This window comes from Heptranchias perlo, chromosome 1 (genome assembly GCF_035084215.1).
Source record: "Heptranchias perlo isolate sHepPer1 chromosome 1, sHepPer1.hap1, whole genome shotgun sequence".
NCBI classification, from domain to species: domain Eukaryota; kingdom Metazoa; phylum Chordata; class Chondrichthyes; order Hexanchiformes; family Hexanchidae; genus Heptranchias; species Heptranchias perlo.
The window spans coordinates 115,582,913-115,601,811 of record NC_090325.1 but is presented as its reverse complement, the minus strand read 5'-3'; the positions used below and the strand labels follow the sequence as shown (position 1 = coordinate 115,601,811).

General features: G+C 41.1%; 2 protein-coding genes across 5 annotated transcripts in view; both read right to left on the bottom strand.

The window, feature by feature from the left end:
* Positions 1–1,287, bottom strand: part of klhl8 (kelch-like family member 8) — a 44,655-nt gene extending 43,368 nt beyond the window's left edge. For all 4 annotated transcript variants that reach the window (XM_067990353.1, XM_067990371.1, XM_067990380.1 and 1 more), the window contains exon 1: positions 1,184–1,287. The gene's annotated coding sequence lies outside the window, so the exon portion shown is untranslated. The remainder of the gene's footprint in view (positions 1–1,183) is intronic.
* Positions 1,288–4,740: 3,453 nt separating this feature from the next.
* Positions 4,741–17,118, bottom strand: LOC137325349 (flavin reductase (NADPH)-like). The gene is made up of 5 exons (XM_067990339.1): positions 16,976–17,118; positions 11,003–11,145; positions 10,616–10,817; positions 9,044–9,211; positions 4,741–5,539 (listed from the first exon to the last, which is right to left on the bottom strand). The coding sequence occupies exons 2-5, from the start codon at positions 11,135–11,137 to the stop codon at positions 5,382–5,384; spliced, it is 663 nt and encodes a 220-aa protein (XP_067846440.1). The 5' UTR covers positions 11,138–11,145; positions 16,976–17,118; the 3' UTR covers positions 4,741–5,381.
* Positions 17,119–18,899: the final 1,781 nt, after the last annotated feature.

Genomic DNA, 18,899 nt, shown 5'->3' with positions numbered 1-18,899 from the left:
GCCCGCCCAGGGCTCGCAGTCCCCGCTCCCCGCCCGCCCGCACTCCTCGCCCGCCCGCACTGGGCTCGCATTCCCCGCTCCCCGCCCGCCCGCCCAGGGCTCGCATTCCCCGCTCCCCGCCCGCACAGGGCTTGCATTCCGCGCTCCCCGCCCGCCCGCACAGGGCTCGCATTCCCCGCTCCCCGCCCGCCCGCACAGGGCTCGCATTCCCCGCTCCCCGCCCGCCCGCACAGGGCTCGCATTCCCCGCTCCCCGCCCGCCCGCACAGGGCTCGCATTCCCCGCTCCCCGCCCGCCCAGGGCTCGCATTCCCCGCTCCCCGCCCGCACAGGGCTCGCATTCCCCGCCCGCCCGCACAGGGCTCGCATTCCCCGCTCCCCGCCCACACAGGGCTCGCATTCCCCGCTCCCCGCCCGCCCGCACAGGGCTCGCATTCCGCGCTCCCCGCCCGCCCGCCCGCACAGGACTCGCATTCCCCGCTCCCCGCCCGCCCGCCCGCACAGGGCTCGCATTCCCCGCTCCCCGCCCGCACAGGGCTCGCATTCCCCGCTCCCCGCCCGCCCGCACAGGGCTCGCATTCCCCGCTCCCCGCCCGCACAGGGCTCGCATTCCCCGCTCCCCGCCCGCACAGGGCTCGCAGTCCCCGCTCCCCGCCCGCCCGCCCAGGGCTCGCAGTCCCCGCCCGCCTGCACAGGGCTCGCATTCCCCGCTCCCCGCCCGCACAGGGCTCGCAGTCCCCGCTCCCCGCCCGCCCGCACAGGGCTCGCAGTCCCCGCCCGCCCGCCCAGGGCTCGCAGTCCCCGCCCGCCCGCACAGGGCTCGCATTCCCGCTCCCCGCCCGCACAGGGCACGCATTCCCCGCTCCCCGCCCGCACATGGCTCGCATTCCCCGCTCCCCGCCCGCACAGGGCACGCATTCCCCGTTCCCCGCACAGCGCACGCATTCCCCGCTCCCCGCCCACACAGGGTACGCATTCCCCGCTCCCCGCCCGCCTGCACAGGGCACGCATTCCCCGCTCCCCGCCCGCACAGCGCACGCATTCCCCGCTCCCCGCCCGCACAGGGCACGCATTCCCCGCCCGCCGGCACAGGGCACGCATTCCCCGCTCCCTGCCAGCGCTCGCTCTCTCTCTTGCAAAAGCTGCAGCTAACTGCTCTTTATCTTCTAGATATTTCACTATTACCTTCAGGCTGATTTGATAACTGTTGAATCCTCCAGCTTGTTGCTGACTTACAACAGATGCCGAAGGAACTCGAAAGCAGTGAGTATAAAAGGAATTAATGTACTGTACACAAACTGCATAAGGTGTGGGAAATATTGGCGTAAGATTTATGTGGTTAATTATTTGTGCTGATATTGCAACTTTCAACCTGAATGGTTCTTGTGTAAACATTGTGGTTCTCAATGCTCAAAGAAGAGAAAAACTATCGCTGTTAAAAATACACAACGACGCTTGTAAAAGTTTCCCATTAACTGCCAGTTCACTTGAAGGCATTATACGACACATAAATAAACTATCTCCAGTTGCTTAATAGCAAAAGCAAAATATTACAATGAGTACAATAAAAGTGGTACAACAAAATATGCAACTTCAAAATGTTAAACAAATGAGTTCAAGTGAAGTTCTGGCATTTTCCAGGGACAGTGAGTAATCGATCCATCTGTTCCTTTGATGCGACAATTCAAATGTCCTTGGGAAAGGTCAAAGTGTCTTCTGCCTGCTACGATCCATACAAATCTTTGTAGCTAATAAACCTGGCACCGCTAAAATCTCCACTGTTTTCTTCTGTAGCCATTAGATAGTTGATGAAGGATGGAAATTGCCTGCACTGTTGTCGGAAAAAAGTTCTTCACATCTGAGTGCATTGTTAAACAACAAAGCACAAGTGGAGAATGTTTAGTATAAGTGAATAATTAAAATTGCATTGCAAATTCCAACTTTTGTTATTTAGGTCCTGCCCCTACCTGATGTCATAATAACAAAATCAAACAGCCTATCTGGTTTTAACATGGTTAATTAACATGATTACTTTCTGACTGCCATAAAATCCAATTAAGTAACCATTTAAATTAAGTAACCATTTAATGAGTAATATAAATCCAAGTCCTTTTGGGGTTTCTCAAACTTTGGACAAGTTTTCTTGGCCCAGTTGATAAGGATCCTTCTAACGTTTCTACTTGACCAGCTAAAAGAAAATACAATTGTTAGACAAGATGACTCATCTAAACCCTTATAGTGCTGGTATAAGTTTCATAGGTGTTCTAAATGCCATAAATTATTTTAATATAAATGATTGTAACACTATGCAAGTTCAGTATTTCCCCCACGTGAATAACAATATTATTCCATATGATCTAATTAAGTATTAATTATCACTCATTAAACTTGCATTTCACATATCATAATCATGATTCTATTGTGCACCTGAAGTGCCGTGACCTACAAGGCTACGGACCAAGTGCTGAAAAGTGGGATTAGGCTGGGTGGCTCATTTTCGGTTGGCACGGACACGATGGGCCGAATGGCCTCCTTCTGTGCCGTAGATTTTCTATGATTCTATGATCAGTCCTTCAGTCAGAAGGGCGAATTCTACAAAATCACATTCCTGGTGTGGACTGTAGCCTGTTGGAAATATATGTGGGGAAATCGTTTCCACATTCCCCAAAATTTTTCATCCATTGTGTGACAATGCATCCCACAATTTTCTGTCCACTAATTTTAATGGTCATAAAAGTTTAGGCAGCATACCTTCGATTTCCAGATATGCGCTCCTGGTGGACCAAGCTCCCCTGTGGGAGCCTGCATTCCTAAATTTGGTCCTTGGCCTTCATGCTTAATACAAATCTCACTGGTTGTTTCCTTCCCGTTTCATGACATTGACTGTCAGTTACAAAACTGAATAAAACATTCCTTTTTAAATTCCATATTATGTATTACAAAATAATACATCATTGATTTCAAGGCTGTAACCAAGGAGATCGGGTGGCAGCTGTAAATTGTTCAGAGTTTATTTTCTATTGCAACAGCTTCACTGACACCGCTGTTGTCTCCCCCTTTCATGACTGAGTCATTTTAAAACTTGCCAGCCATCTCAAAAAAAAATCCTTTCCTTCCCAAAGACATCTACTGTTGGTGGTTGTTCTAAAATGGGCCCCCTCCACACACACATGCTCCAAATTATCCACATCATTGACAATGAGTTGGGAAAGTAATTTGTTATCAGTTAAACCTGCTCACAAACATTCATTTTCACGGTCTCAGGAGGTTTTTATGCAAAATTGTGCTAGTGGGGCAGCAAATCACACTACATGTGGTAAGTGTAATAGTTCATGGAATTTGTTATGAGTTGTTGCATTGCAACTCATCACTTGTCCTAACACTGAAGACATTTGTAAAAATGAACAGAATTTGTTTTTTGTAATTGCGTCTTTAGCTGAAGTAGTGCTGCATTTTTACGGCAGAAGCAATCTTAGAATGACCCGCTCTTTGTGGAAGCTCTCCACCATCTCCCAGATTATGTGTGTTATGAAAGATAGACTTGCATTTATATAGCGCCTTTCACAACCTCAGAACATCCCAAAATGCTTTACAGCCATTTAAGTACTTTTGAAGTGTAGTCACTGTTGTAAGAAACACGGCAGCCAATTTCTGCACAGCAAGATCCCACAAACAGCAATATGATAATGACCAGATAATGATGTTGTTTGAAGGATAAATATTGGCCAGGACACTGGGGAGAACTCCCCTGATCTTCTTCATGGGCCTTGGTTTAATGTCTCATCCGAAAGAATATCTTCAGCCAAAAAGCTCCAGCAATCTCTGCATTTAACAATCCCAAAGATTGTTTATTACCTTGTACGCTCCTAACAATGCAGGTTAATGCTTAATTTGCAACATTATTTCCATATAATTACATCTGGCCACAGGAGAATTCATACAATGAAATAAAGAATACAAAGTTAAGTGTTTTGCCATACTAATTTTAAACTGAGTTTCACGTTCTGTTTTTAAGTGATGTATTCACAAATGTCCAGGGGCAAATATTCAGATTGTCACAAATTTTACTGCCAAACAGCATTTTGCATCTTAATTGGTAAGAATATTTTTATTGAGGTTAAGTTCGCTCTACCAATTGCAGTATTGGTTTAACACTGCAATTAGTGAGATAAATCATTTATTTAATCTATTGATCCAGTTAAATGATATGACTCTGCATATTCTGCCATTTGAAACTTTTTATGCTACACTATGGGTGCATTCACACTCCAACTGTACGTGGCACAAAAGTGGTTTGCTTTTGTACTGATGCTGCAGTCCATCATCATGACTCGACTTGGTCCTGGAAGGAAGCTGAATGAGATTCCCTGGAGGTGCGAGTCAGTTTGTGCCTTTGCACCCAACTTATTACGACAAATTTAGCATCAGTGTTGAACAGTTTCCACTTCGCAACAATGCTAAAATTGTGGAGTATGAATAAACCCTAGGTTTTAATATTTAAGGCCTATTTAGTTTGCTTTTCTTTAATATCTGATGAATGTTCAAATCTTAATGATGGATTATGATGAATCATTAACCAATATTAATTAATGTTTTTCTACTGTTTAATATAACATGCATGTTATAAAACAACTTTACATTGGATGTCAAAACAAATCTTGTGCATAAAAAGGCATATTACAGAAATATTTATATCTTAGCAAACAAATATATTGGAAATAAGGCACATTTGAAACAGCCTCCAGCCTGAGTACGTAAAAAACTTTAATTTTGAAATTAGCATATAAACAAACCCCATAGTACAGTACATTACTATTATCATTCGTTGTGAATTATTTGCAATTATTTTTGTTATTATAGGTTGGGCAGTGCACTGAACATAGAGTCAATCCCAAGTTTACAAAAAATACTTTGACTTTGATATTGATTATGCATTCAGACACAGGTGTAGTATTCTTGCCATTACTTACTTCACCATTACTTTGGATTTTTTTAACCCCCGTGTTCTCTAAACTAATCCAGATCCCTGCATGCAGCTAGTTTTCAAACTAATTTAATTCACATCACTAATACAGTATATTACTCAAAACAGTTTGTAATATCATGTAGTTTTATATCATAACAGTTTCAAGTTGTAGTACAGTTTCTTAATAACATTGAATTAATCGCATTAATCTTGGGTTAATCCTTTAAATCCTAGTAACTCATTTGGTAACATTTCTATTATATTTTATGTCTTTGTTTTTACTTCCTTACCCTATATCTCTGCTTCTCTGTTCTTGTAGTTTCACTTATTTTGTTTATATAGATCCACTTACAGGATTTGGCTGGGAAATTAGGAATAATGAAAAGAGGCTCCCACTCCAGTGCTGGAATTTAAGTTTCACTTTGTTACCATGGCTACAGCCTTCTTATTCCACAAATCAACGTTAAGGAGTGAGAGCATAAAGCGAGCAACATCTCCTCGTGTCACTGAATTTGTAATGGGAATTCCATCAGTATCCGGAACAAAGTACCCTTCATGAGTTAATAATTCTTTATCTATAGAAAATTAAAAGGAATAAGTGAGAAATGTTTATAACATGTATGGTCTTAAGTCACTCATAAGCATTGTATCATTGGAATAGAAAGCAAGTCAATTAATATGTATCATCATAAGGAATTAGGAAGATTTAATAAAACTACAAGTTTGCAAGGTACATTTTTCACTTTTCTACATAAAGACAACAGAGAATTCCATTGATTAACTGTAAATATTAGCACCTACTATAGAAAAGAGCCCCAGCTTGTTCAGCCTTTCAATTCATTACTATAATTTCTTTCTACATGTTTTTTGTCATTTTTTTCCTGGACTTTTTTTCATCTGTATAGCTAATGTTCCCTTAGGCCTTATTTTCTATTACGTCTTCACTTGGTTCTACTCTTAATTATCCAGTCGTAGCCATAGCATCTCCAGAAATGGCTTCTCTTCCACCCCCACACTTTGACCTGGATTAATGTTCCATCAGACCAACAGCACATAGATTTGCAGCCTAGTAGCAGGAATAATGATTTGAGGAGTTCCCTCCCCTGTAGGTGTAAGTACTTAAAAAGAAAATTTAGCACGTCCTTCCATTTCAGAGTAATGTAATGGTCTGCTAATCCGTGTCAAAAAAAAGGTTTGAGGGAAATAGTGGCCAAAAGCATCAGCAATAAATAGAGTGGTATAGCTAGGATGATCATTTCATTTAAAGGTTTAAAAAAAATTCCAAGTCATTGTATTAAATGAACATTATGGAAAATGAACATTAGAGATTTCACCGTCAAGTATATCCAAAAGCACAGCATTATGTATGTACAGTCAGGCCACCAAGAAAATGTCAGAGCCAGTCTTAACCACTGTGGTACTGTGGTGTTGTTTAATCCCCATATGTGCCAAAAGACTAATTTTTAAGAGACTAGTTGCAATATGAAGAGAGCGCATCCCTTTCTAAAATAGTCTGAGGGTCATTAAGTTTAAAATAAATCAATTGAAATATTGTAGATCAAAATCTATTGCAGATATGTTAGCCAATGCATTAACAATAGCATAAAGAACAAATTAAACCCTTAAGTGAGTTTAAGCTGACCGATTTCCTTCCAGAAGTGTTGTACATTTATTCTTGCTACTAGGAAATTTAAGTCAGTTTTGATTTGCAATGTTGACCAGCCAATAACAGATCACTAGAACAAATAAAACTGGACTTAAGTTCTCTGGTCCTCGGAGATTTAGGTAAATTTATACATGCCAAATTTGTTGGACCTTGGATTGTTACCTAAACAGATAAGAGACATGTTCCCCCTTTTCCTCACAATTATGCATGAAGAAAGTCTAATTCCCAGTTCGTTAACGTTATGCACCATTTAGTTAAACTAATTACGGATGGACTTTAGTTGGATGAAAGTGGTGTGCATAATTATGCTGGAGCAAAATCCTTAGGTCTAGAGCAAAATTATATAATTTTATATTTTTAAGCCCACTTTTGCTTGTGGCTTGCTCATGCAACATATCAACCTTCACAGTAAATGTGACAAAACTATCTAACTGACATTTCCTACAAAATGTGAAAGTCATTGATGAAGGTTTGAGTCTCAGAAGAAGGACATTTTCACATAGCAGAATCAGGCACCTCAGAGTCCTTCTCCAAAGGACAATACACCAACACTTCAGCCTGTTGCCCCAAGAGAGGTAATTTTAACCCAACGGAAAATGATGAGATCGGATTCGCCACCTGTTTTATACTCTGCCCAATTTTAGTTTCCACTGATAACAATAGAACGTAAAACCGGGCAGGGTATAAATCAAGCAGCCGATCCGATCCAGTCAGTTTCCTGCCGGGTGGGTTAGATTAAAATGAATCCTACTTGTTTTAAAGGAGTCAGTCAGAAATTTTATGAATTGTTAGCACAAAACAGGTTTTGTGCTAGTCAAGCTCTTGTGATGAATCAGGTCAAGTTGCCACACAGTTCATCTGAATAATAAAGTTGATTGAACTAAATTAAAAAATAAAGCATGTTTGCAAAGTGAAAATAGAACTATAACTGCTTTAGGGAAATCAGTTTAAAAGCCAAGCTGCCCTGGATAATGTCAACTAGGGTGTTGACAGGATCCAACCCTCTGTTCAAAAAATACTACATCATACCAGATAAAGGATTTTCAACTAACTAAAAGAATACAACACCCCTTTCTGGGTTACATGATGTTTCTACACGTTGGATGAGGTTGACAGTGACTCACATTGACATTTCACAGTGACGCACAGGCATATCCTCACACATCACATTGAACTATTGCCTACCCACCCACTTATCCTATCTCAGCTAGCAGCTCCAGTTTTCACTCCATCTGGGTACTCTTAACAACTTCTGTTTCACTATATTAAAATGCCTTTGCTGTAAAATGTGCAGTAGATCACTTTTTAAGTCTAGTTATTGCTCTTAATGGGCAAAATTAAGAAATAAACAATTGAGGAAAAATACTTTACTTGCAGTGGATTATTCAGTGGAGTTACAATGCACTGTAGCGCACACAAAACAAAATTAACCGTCAGGTTGGGGTACAAGTAAAATGCTATCTTAACTAATAATTTTCCTCTGTTTCAAGCATAATCCAATCTGATGGTTAATTTATTTCACTTTGGAATTTTCATTTATATCTGTAGATGTCACCTTGGAGATCTTTATACTGATCACTGTGGAAAGAATGTGCAAAGGTGAGTAAAAGAGGAGTGAGGGTAAAGTGGGCGGATGGGGACCTGGAGAGAAAGCAAGAGCAAATCAACAGCCAAGCATCAGGAGAGAAAACCTGAGTGCAAGACAGGAGCAGCCTGGAAAAACAAAACAGAAGCAGGAGCAGCCTGTGGGAGAAAAAAAACACTGGGGGGTAATTTTGAATTTGGGTGATAGTGTAAAACAGGCGCTATCGATTCCGCTGCCTGTTACACACCTCTCTCAATTTTTATTTGAAATGAAAATCAGGTGAGGTGTATAACGGGCAGCTGAATCAATATCGTTTTACACCATCAACCAAAGTCACAATTACCTGCAGTAAGTGTGAGCAGAAGCAGTTTGAAAAAAAAAATCAAAAATAAACTTGGGCAGCCTGGAAAAATAAAAAGGAAGCAAGGAACCTAGAAAAGGAATAATGAAAATAAAAAGGGAACAACCTCGACTAGAGATTGGTAAAGGATGTGGGGTGAGAAGAGTTGGCAGCAGCAGAAATGAAGCTGGACTGGATCTGCTTTTTAAAAATTCTGCTGCCAAAGTGCAAGTCTTACACTGCAATCTCCTACTCCCACTAGAACTGCGTGGCCCGGTGCCATTTTCAAATCCAGGAAATGGCCTGCAAACTACATCATCGTAAAAGCACAATTTCAACTTTTTATGCTGAAATGCTGAAAAAAAATATGAATTTGCAACAGGATGCCCGTCCCTGGATGAGAAGCAGCTGTGCATTACAGGAAACCCTTCTTAGAGAGGTGCATAGAATGTGGGGAGGTGGAATTGAAAAAAAAACAAGATTTTAACCTGTTTCCGGTGCATTCTGAAGCTCTGGTGGTCTTATTACAGTCCAGTTGAGATCCTCGCATTCCTTGTTTAAATAATTTTCCATCTCTTGCATATTGTTCAGTATGTTGCGGATCATGGGAATCAAGAACCACCTCACCATCCAAGAAGAATTATGAGCAGTTTCAGCTGTAAAATAAATACACTGCTTTTATTCCAAAAGGACTACAATATTTCCTTCACATAATCTCCCTAAAAGGGCAGAGCTGTCAAGTTTAAATGTACTCCTTTGCTTGTGGCATCATTGGTGCAAACTGGACCAAGGATCTGTATAGTCACAACTCTGTTCAGGTCTGCAAACGTGCCTCTGGGCAGGAGTGTAACAGTAATCAATCCCAAAAGTACTGATAGTTGTTCAGTTCTGGGCCTAACAGAGAGAAAACTTTTAGAAAATCTCCTGCTTTAAGATCGTCATCCCAACAGGCCTGCGGTTCCCCCTCTCTGAGCGCACTTTGCTGCTCCGAGATTCCAACTCCCTCACTAGATAGGCACCTCTATTGTGTTGCTACAGGCACAGGTACGTGTCCAAAATATGTTAATATGGGATTTGGGATAGGTCACGGTGGGAGCAAGGCAGTGGGCGGAAGTCCTGCTCCACCACGCTTCCAGAGGCACAATGGTGCCACTGAAAATATTATCTTCCAGATCCATTTCATCGACTTACATAAAATGGATTATAAAACTAATCAACACTCAGCATTTAAAAATGTGGGGTTTTCTTTTAAATAAAAGAAACAGATGAAACAAAGTACATTGCAGTTGCAATTGCAATATTATATGTTGTCTATGACAACAGAAAATGCTGAAAATACACCATAGTAGCATTGGAAAGAGAAAGGTAGGTCAATGTTGTGAGTAGGACCCTTCATCAGAATGGTTCTCATGAAGGATTCCAACTGAAATGTTAAGCGATCTTTCTCTTTCAAATACTGACCAACTTGCTTTGCAGTTCCAGAGTTTTCTGCTTTTCTTTCAAATTTCCAGCATTTGTGGATTTTCTTTTTATGTATAGAATTCATACAGTTGGTTTCAATACTCTTGCTTAAAAAGGTCTTCTCACTACTGAAGGTGTGTACTTTTCAGAAGATACTTTGAGTTATGGGGTATATGAGGTATATGACTTTATACGACATCCAAGGACGGTGCCCAAGGGCTAGGAAAATAATCTGCCATTTAGTCTTAAAAATGTTATAAATGGGTAAAAATAGTAAATTGGATGGAAACGTAAAATCGAACACACTATCACTGAATAGCAATATTGGATTTTTTCCCCTTCCTCTTGTAAAGGCAATGAGTCACACTGAGGTTTACATCTACAGCCACTGATAGACCTGCAATACCTCATCTATACTGATGGCCTTCCCCATCAATCAGCAAGCTGCCTGTCAGTGTTCATTTAGTAATAGCAGGCCCGATCCACAAAATCGATAGGGCCTCCTGCCGACGGCATCAGGTGGGCCCCACCCATCCGATGTCTGCCCGAATTGAATATCGCCTCTTTTAAGTCCAAATGTTAGTCTAAAAAGGACTCACGTTTAGTATACCAGGACGTCATTGCTATAACTCGATTCACTTTTGCCTTACGCATAGCAGCAACTACAGCTTTCACTGATTCCGTATATCCAGTAACTGCAGAAAATATGCTCACTGGAAACCCAAGACAGGACATGACGGCATCCTGCTCATCAAAGTGCTCCGCAAGGCTGTCAGCTGAGAAGATGTTTGCTTCCACCACCTGCAAAAAAGGCAATAATATATAAGGAACAATTAAATTGGGTTGAGGTGTCATCTATATTGAAAGTTGGAAACCCAGTAACATTCTTGATTTAGTACAATTCACTCTGTTGGGGAATCTACATTTGTAAGTAAGTGTGCTTCAGTGTGTAGTACACAAAAGAATTCTATGATGCCAGTAATTACCTTCAGGTTGTCATGCTGAATGGTAAGCTTGCTGGGAGTTCTCACAACAGCTTTCACCACATGGCCCTGGCCGAGGGCTTGTCTCACTAGAAACTGGCCAGTTTGTCCTGTGGCCCCAAGCACCAAGAGCTTCATTCTTCGTTCTGAAAGTAGCAGTCAAGAAGTTACACAGACTATCAGCAGATGGTCATGTTTATAATTTGAAATGTGGTTTTAAATGTAATAATAATTTCCATGTAAATTTCTAACATAGTCACACTCTAGTACTTACTGTAAGAACTCATACTTTCTGTTCAATCAATGCATAAATTGTCAGAAGTGGGGTAGGAGCTGGATGGTGCAGTGCTCTAAAACACTTTCCTTTCACTTCTGGACCTTGGCTTTGAAAACAGGCCAGACCGACAGAAGCAAAGGCTCTTGCTGTTGGCTGCAAGTATTCTAAGTGAAACGACTTTAGGCAGTCTTAACTCAGTTCATGCTAGTGTGGGTCCATGGCATAAAACTCTGACTATGCTTCACAGCTCTGGGTGAGATTGCCAAAGATGAGTGGTGTGGGAAATGGGTTTCACAGTATTCCCCTAAGAACTCAACTCAAATTCTAGATGTTCTCTGTTGGTTTAGTTTATTCTATAGCAGATGTCACATTTGCAACAGTGTAATTTTTTGTAATTTGTTTTTTCTACTTCATAACTGATAATCAACGTTTTAAAATTTGCATTAACAAATGCAATTAAGGATTCATTACCTATTTTGTTGTTGCTCACTACAACAACAACTTGCATTTATATGGCACCTTTAACTTGGTAAAACGTCCCAAGGCGCTTCACAGGAGCATTATCAAACAGAATATGACACCGAACTACATAAGGAGGTATTGGGACAGGTAAAAGGTAGGTTTTAAGGAGCGTCTTCAAGGAGGGTCAAGAACCAATGGACATAGATTTGAGGTGATTGGCAAAAGAACCAAAGGCGACATGAGAAAAAACATTTTTACACTGCGAGTGGTTGTGATCTGGAGGGATAGGGCTGGAGACTAGCTGGATTGCACTTGCAGAGAGCCGTCACGGACTCGATGGGCCGAATGGCCTCCTTCCATGTTTATGCTTCACACGAGCCTCCTCCCTCCTTACTTCGCTAAAATACAATATGTACCACACTATTTTCCCATTTTGATGAAAAAAATATTTCCGTGGTACTTAAAAAGGTAGGCCAAAAGATGTACCTGAATAGGCTGTATTTAAAAAAAAAAGGGGTCTCCAGGTTCCTTTGCTGGCTAAATAGAGTAATGTAGCACTGGATCATACAGACTAGGAGGTCCCAGATTCAATCCCTGGTCCATGCTTAGTTAGCACTACAATTGGCTTCTATCCTGGACTGTACAGCATAGACTCAGCTGGAAATTACACTTCGGGGTGTTGGGTGAGGATAGGATTGGACTCAGCTATGAAATAGAATCATAGAATCATAGAATCATAGAAGTTACAACATGGAAATCTCCCAACACTCACTATCTAGGCTCATAAATGAGGAATGGCCACTTAGATTAGAGATTGGAGGGTTACCAGCACCCATGAAACTGTATTTCTACATTCACCTTCAGGAGAAGGGCAGGAGAAAAAAAAAAGGAGTCTTCAGACAACCTATTAATGTGTCTGAGAAGATACAATCCCTGAATTTCTTTGGGGATTAGGGTGGGGTACTGCTGTAAAAGGGAAGAAGATGATGAAAGGGTTGAAAAGCAAGCAGGACCCAAAAATGCCAAGTTTCCACCTTTTACAGGATTTCCTGGAGGGTGAGGGTAGGCAGAATTTCTGGTCACCCCATTGAAGGCTTGACATCAAGAAGGAGGCAGGGAGGCTGAATGGCATCACCTGCCAGAATTACTGCTGCTCTCACCTCCTTTGTCTTAAGCGACTTGGACACTGGCAAGAAACCAGCATCTAGGTCAATGGAGGAGCATAATTGGGGCCGACAAAGGTGTTCCAGACCATGACCTTGGACTGCAAAACCCCAGAAGGTTAAAAGCTGACACACTGAAGTCGACCTTATAAAAGGAATCTGATTTCCACAGTTGTTGCCATTTTCAGCCAGGCTTACCAGCTTCTTCCCAAGCACTGTATTTTGCATCCCCACCCTACCCAGCTGATGCCCAAGATGGCCCACACTGGCACCCGCCTCTTATGTAAACAGCCTGTCCCTGGAAACTCTGGCTGCTCAGGTTTTCCTCTTATTGGTGGTGAGCGAATCCAGTCCACCATAGATTTGGCGGCAGAGTGGGATTGGGGAACTTTGGTCCCACAGTAACTACTGAATGATGGCAAAGAATAAATGTTGGTCAAATAAATATTTTGTGATATAAAGGGCGTTAATGTTCTCTCTGTGATCAAAACTGGATTTTAGAACATCCTGTATGATTGATGCACTTTGTGGAATAGACTTAATGAACACATTATTTTGGTAATACATCCCTAAAGTAGCTTTTCTAATTGAATGCAAATACTTATCACCTGCTCTCATCCATGCAGTGCTTTCAAAAAGACACTACAACTGTGTTATTGTGTCCCTTTCCAATTTTGATAATGCCAAGATATGTTTCAGAAAACAATTTTCATATTTTCTGTTACAATAAAATCAATTTGTTTTAATGCATTTTTCCAACACACTTCCCCATTCCTTTCCCCAGACAAAAACAAGCTTTTATCAGTAACTGCCAAAAGCCAAAATTCCATTGGAGATAGCATCACATGCACTATTGTTGTTACCAGTATTCAATGCACAAACTGTGGGCCTTTTTTCCTAGTTTGCACACATGAACATTCAACCCAAATGTTGGCTAATGTTCTTCTCTGGATCACGAATCATAGTGAGAGTTTGATTTTCTTTAGACGTCAAAAGATCCAGTTCCCAACATGCTATAATCCTGAAGCTGTCTATAATCAATCCCAAACCAACAAATAGATCAGAATTCATCATAGTTAATTATTTGTGCTTGACACCAATCCAGTTTTCACAAACTAGAAAGAGACTTCATAACAAAAGAAATATTAACGATTAAGATTTAAATTCTGTTTGCATCTCGGTAAAAGTACATTCACATAGTGTCATACCTCACCTAAAAAATAAGTACAAGAAGATTCCAATAGCAGCATAGAAAAACTATAATAATAAAATGAAGTAATTCTAAGATTCTGTGGGTTTTTTTTTACATAAGAGCCTGTATTAATTGAGTATGATCTATTCCATGGATAAATGTACATGGTGCAATAGTGAACCATATAAAGCATGGAGGTCCCAGGTTTAATCCTGGTCTGTACTAAGTTAGTGGATTTTATTCAGGGCAGTGGTGGGGGTGCTACAAAGTACTTCTGCACCCCTTGACAAGTGAGGAGAGAAATAAATTGCTTATGGCTGCATCATTTCTTACGGTCAGCTGTATGCTTAAGAGTCTCCAAATCAAGCTACTGAGAAATCCAAGCAGTTGCTCAATATAGTCTGTAAATTCCACTAACCTAAGTCCAGAGAGCTTAGATGCAGGTTGACAAGGACCAAGGCTTACAGACACCCACATATACATTAGATAATGCTAGAATTTAACCAGCTAAAACCATTTAGATTACCAGCACTGTGACCTGGTGAACTCGTCCAGCTAGGACCACCCTATCAGTTAGGGTACAGGCTTGCAGGAGCAGAGTGGAAGATTCCCAAACCCAATTTACATATCTACCCCTCCAGATTCCATTAATACAACAGGCTTGCTGGTCAATCATCAAAAATGCCCTGGGGTAGTGCACACATGGCTAGCTCAGGTACCAGATTACCAATGAAGGGTTGACTTTGTTGTAATCTCCCTTCACCAGGCTTGTTATCTTGTAGCCAATTCAATCTCAGAAAGACCCTGCTTAGTTCCCTGAACTGCATTACAATAGTTTGATTTGTGATAGATCTGCCATCTGTGACAGAACAAACATCCCCAGATAGGCAGCATTTAGAGTGGTCACAGTTGGCAACCTGTTCCAGATAATGAGCCTGAGACAAAACTCACCAATACAACAAAAATGCCTTTAAGAGTGCACTACAACTTAATATAAATACACCCTGAAACTGGAATCAGGGCCCAACCTGACACCAGAGCTTCACTTTGGAGTTAGTTTGTGCCTTAACACCAGATTTACATTGCACAAGCTTAGCGTTGGTGCAATGCTAAAACTGCTTTGAACAGAGGCTAAACGTTGTGTAATTGCATGCTAAGTCAATTTTGTTATTTTATATTTGCCCCTGATTTTCAATTGGGAGCACTGAGCTGGCAACATTAGGAGAAATTTTAGGAACAACATTTATCATAAGCAAGAGTGGAACATACTGCTAAATAGTTTAAATCTTGTTCATTTTAAGTAACATATGCTAAAACAGCTCACATTGTTAAGCAAACAAAAAAAATCTCAAATTTAGTTTATTAGCTATTTGAACACATAACAGTATAGAGACAATGTTTATGAACAAAAGAAGTGAAGGACTGTTAGTTCTAATAAGTGGCACTTAGCAGGTTTGGAATTTCATGCTGAGCGTAAGGTTTAACCTCTGCTCAGTAAATCAGAACTATCCACTGGAAGAAAAGCTTGCATTTATAAAGCACCTTTCACATCCTCAGGATGTCTCATACAAAAGGAAGAATGCGTTAAAATGCAAGAGAATATTAATAAACTTGCAGAGTGGGCATGTAATTGGCAAATGAATTTCAATATAAATAAGTGTGAGGTGGCACATTTTGGTAGGAAGAATAAAGAGGTCACATACTGCTTGAATAATAAGTCTAAATGGGATAGAGGAGCAAAGAGATCTAGGGATACAGATACACAAATCACTAAAAGTAGCAACACAGGTTAATAAGGCCATAAAAAAGGCAAATCAAGCACTAGGGTTCATTTCTAGAGGGACAGAATTGAAAAGCAAAGAAGTTATGTTAAACTTGTGTAGAACTTTGGTTAGGCCACACTTGGAGTATTGTGCACAGTTCTATTCTCCATATTATAGAAAGGATTTTAGAGGCATTGGAGAGGGTGCAAAAAAGATTCACAAGGATGCTACCAGAACTGAGAGGATATCCTTATCAGGAAAGGCTGAACAGGCTGGTGCTCTTTTCTCTAGAAAAGAGAAGGCTGAGGGGTGACCTGATAAAGGTCTTTAAGATAATGATAGGGTAGACGTGGAGAAAATTTTTCCACTTGTCCAAAACTAGAGGTCATAAATATAAAATAGTCACTAATAAATCCAATAGGGAATTCAGGAGAAACTTCTTTACCCAAAGAGTGGTAAGAATGTGGATTACACTACCACAAGGAGTAGTTGAGACAAATAGCATAGATGTATTTAAGGGGAAGCTAGATAAGCACATGGGGGAGAAAGGTACAGAGGGGTATCCTGATAGGGTTAGATGAAGTAGGGAGGGAGGAGGCTGGTGTGGGGAGCATTAATGCCGGCATAGACCAATTGGGCCTAATGGCCGTTTCTGTGCTGCAGTTTAGATGTAACTGGGTGTAACACTTCATAGCCAATTAATTACTTTCAAACTGTTGTAATGTGGGCAAATGCAAGACAGCAGTCAATTAACAAATTATGAACAAAAACAGAAAATGCTGGAGATACTCCAGAATAGACACGTCGAGGTTCCAGGTGTGGTGAATACTTTCTCCACAGATCCTGACTAACCTGTTTTACAACCTTTCCTACTTTGGTTTCAGAATCTGTGGTTTTTTCGGTTTAACAAAATAAGAATGTGGATTTCATCAACACTAGCAAGAAATAGTAATAGTGCACAACCAATGTTGTTACTTGGTTTTACTCCAGAACCGGTTACGAACTGTGTTTTCATTCACAATGTTCAAACTACAAACGCAACATTCCTTATGTAGGTACGTGTAGTAAAATTCCCCAACGTGAAACACTAGACAACACAATTTGACAGAATATACTCACTTTATGAAAAATAAGTCGTAGCGCAGTTGTTCTCCCTGGAGTGCTGCTGTTTGTGAATGGTTAATTTTGTCAAAGTTGTGTGCGACGTGTTGGGAAATCAGTGTCTCAGTTTTTTTTTGTTATTACACAAACAGCGCTGTTTCCGGATGGTTGAGCCCAGCCCTCTAGCCTCCATCCCACACCATAAAAGGAACTCTGGAATTTCTGTAAACGCCTGCCCCAAAAGAACATTTAAGTAACAAACTGGAAATTATAATCAGCTAGACAAGGCACGCAGATACAACCCTGCAGAAAGCATGCTGATGGGTACAATTTCACAATGGTACATTTATATTTAAGTTACATACAATAACACATTTTTCCGTCACAGGATTTGGTTAAAGGCACAGTACTCCGAGGATGTGAATCATTGATGTTTACAGAAATTATATAGTGCGTTTCACAACCACAGGCCATTCGACCCAACTGGTCTGTGCCGATGTTTGTGCTTCACCACAAGCCTCCTCCCACCCGACTTCAACTAACTCTATCAGCTTTGCAACCTTTGAATTACTTTTGAAGTGTTGTCACTGTTGACAACTGTTATAATGTAGGAAACACAGCAGCCAATTTGAACACAGCAAAGTTTCACAAACAACAATCAGATAATGAGGAGATAAGTTGTTTGAGGGATAAATATTGGCCAGAGCTCCCCTGCTCTTTTTCGACAAGTGCCATGGGATCTTTTCCTTCCACCTGAGAGAGCTGACAGGTTCTCAGTTTAAGGGCTCATGGAAAGATAGTATCCCCAACAGTGCAGCACTCCCTCAGTACTGCTCTGAGGTGTTGGGCGAGAAAACTAATCCCACTGGCATTCTCTTTCCCCATTGCCATTTATCAACTATTGCTCAAATATTTATCTAATTTTCCCTAAAATATACAATGCTCTCCACCTGTGGCAAATCATTTCATTCTCCAACAGCCCTCTGCATAAAAAATAATCTTTCCCTATTCACTATAAAAACCCATTACAATTTTAAAAACCTCAATTAAATCTCCTTAAAGCCTTTTCTGATGTGTGGAAATAGTCCAGTATCTTAAATCTCTCCTCATAAATGTAGTTTCCCATCCCTGGCATCATCCTGGTGAATCTGTACTGTAAGTTCTCAAAGCCTTTAATGCCCTTTCCATAATGGCCATCCAAAACTGCACAGTGTCCTCTAACTGTGACCTAACCAATGTTTTGTACACATTTTTCATAACCTCTTTATTCCTGAGACCTATGTTAAAAACCCCAAATTCTATTGTCCTTCTTAATGGCTTAATCTACCTGCATTCACACTTTCAAGGAATTTTGCATCTGATCACCTAAATTATATATCGGAAGAAGTTTATGACTTCCAAAAGGCATTTGATAAGGTGCCGCATAATAGGCTTGTCATCAAAGTTGAAGCCCATGGGATAAAGGGGGCAGTGGCAGCTTGGATACGAAATTGGCTAAGTAATAGAAAACAGAGAGTAGTGGTGAACGTTGTTTTTCGGACTGGAGGGAGGTATACAGTGGTGTTCCGCAGGGATCGGTACTACGACCATTACTTTTTTGGATATATATTAATGACTTTGACTTGGGTGTACAGGGCACAATTTCAAAATTTGCAGGTGACACAAAACTTGGAAGGGTAGTGAACAGTGAGGAGGATAGTGATAGACTTCAAAAGGGCATAGTCAGGCTGGTGGAATGGGCGGACATGTGCCAGATGAAACTCAATGCAGAAAAATGTGAAGGGATACAAGGAAGAATGAGGAGAGGCAATACAAACTAAATGGTACAATTCTAAAAGGGGTGCAGGAACAGAGAGATCTGGGGGTATATGTGCACAAATCGTTGAAGGTGGCAGGGCAGGTCGAGAAAGCAATTAAAAAAGCATACGGGATCCTGGGCTTT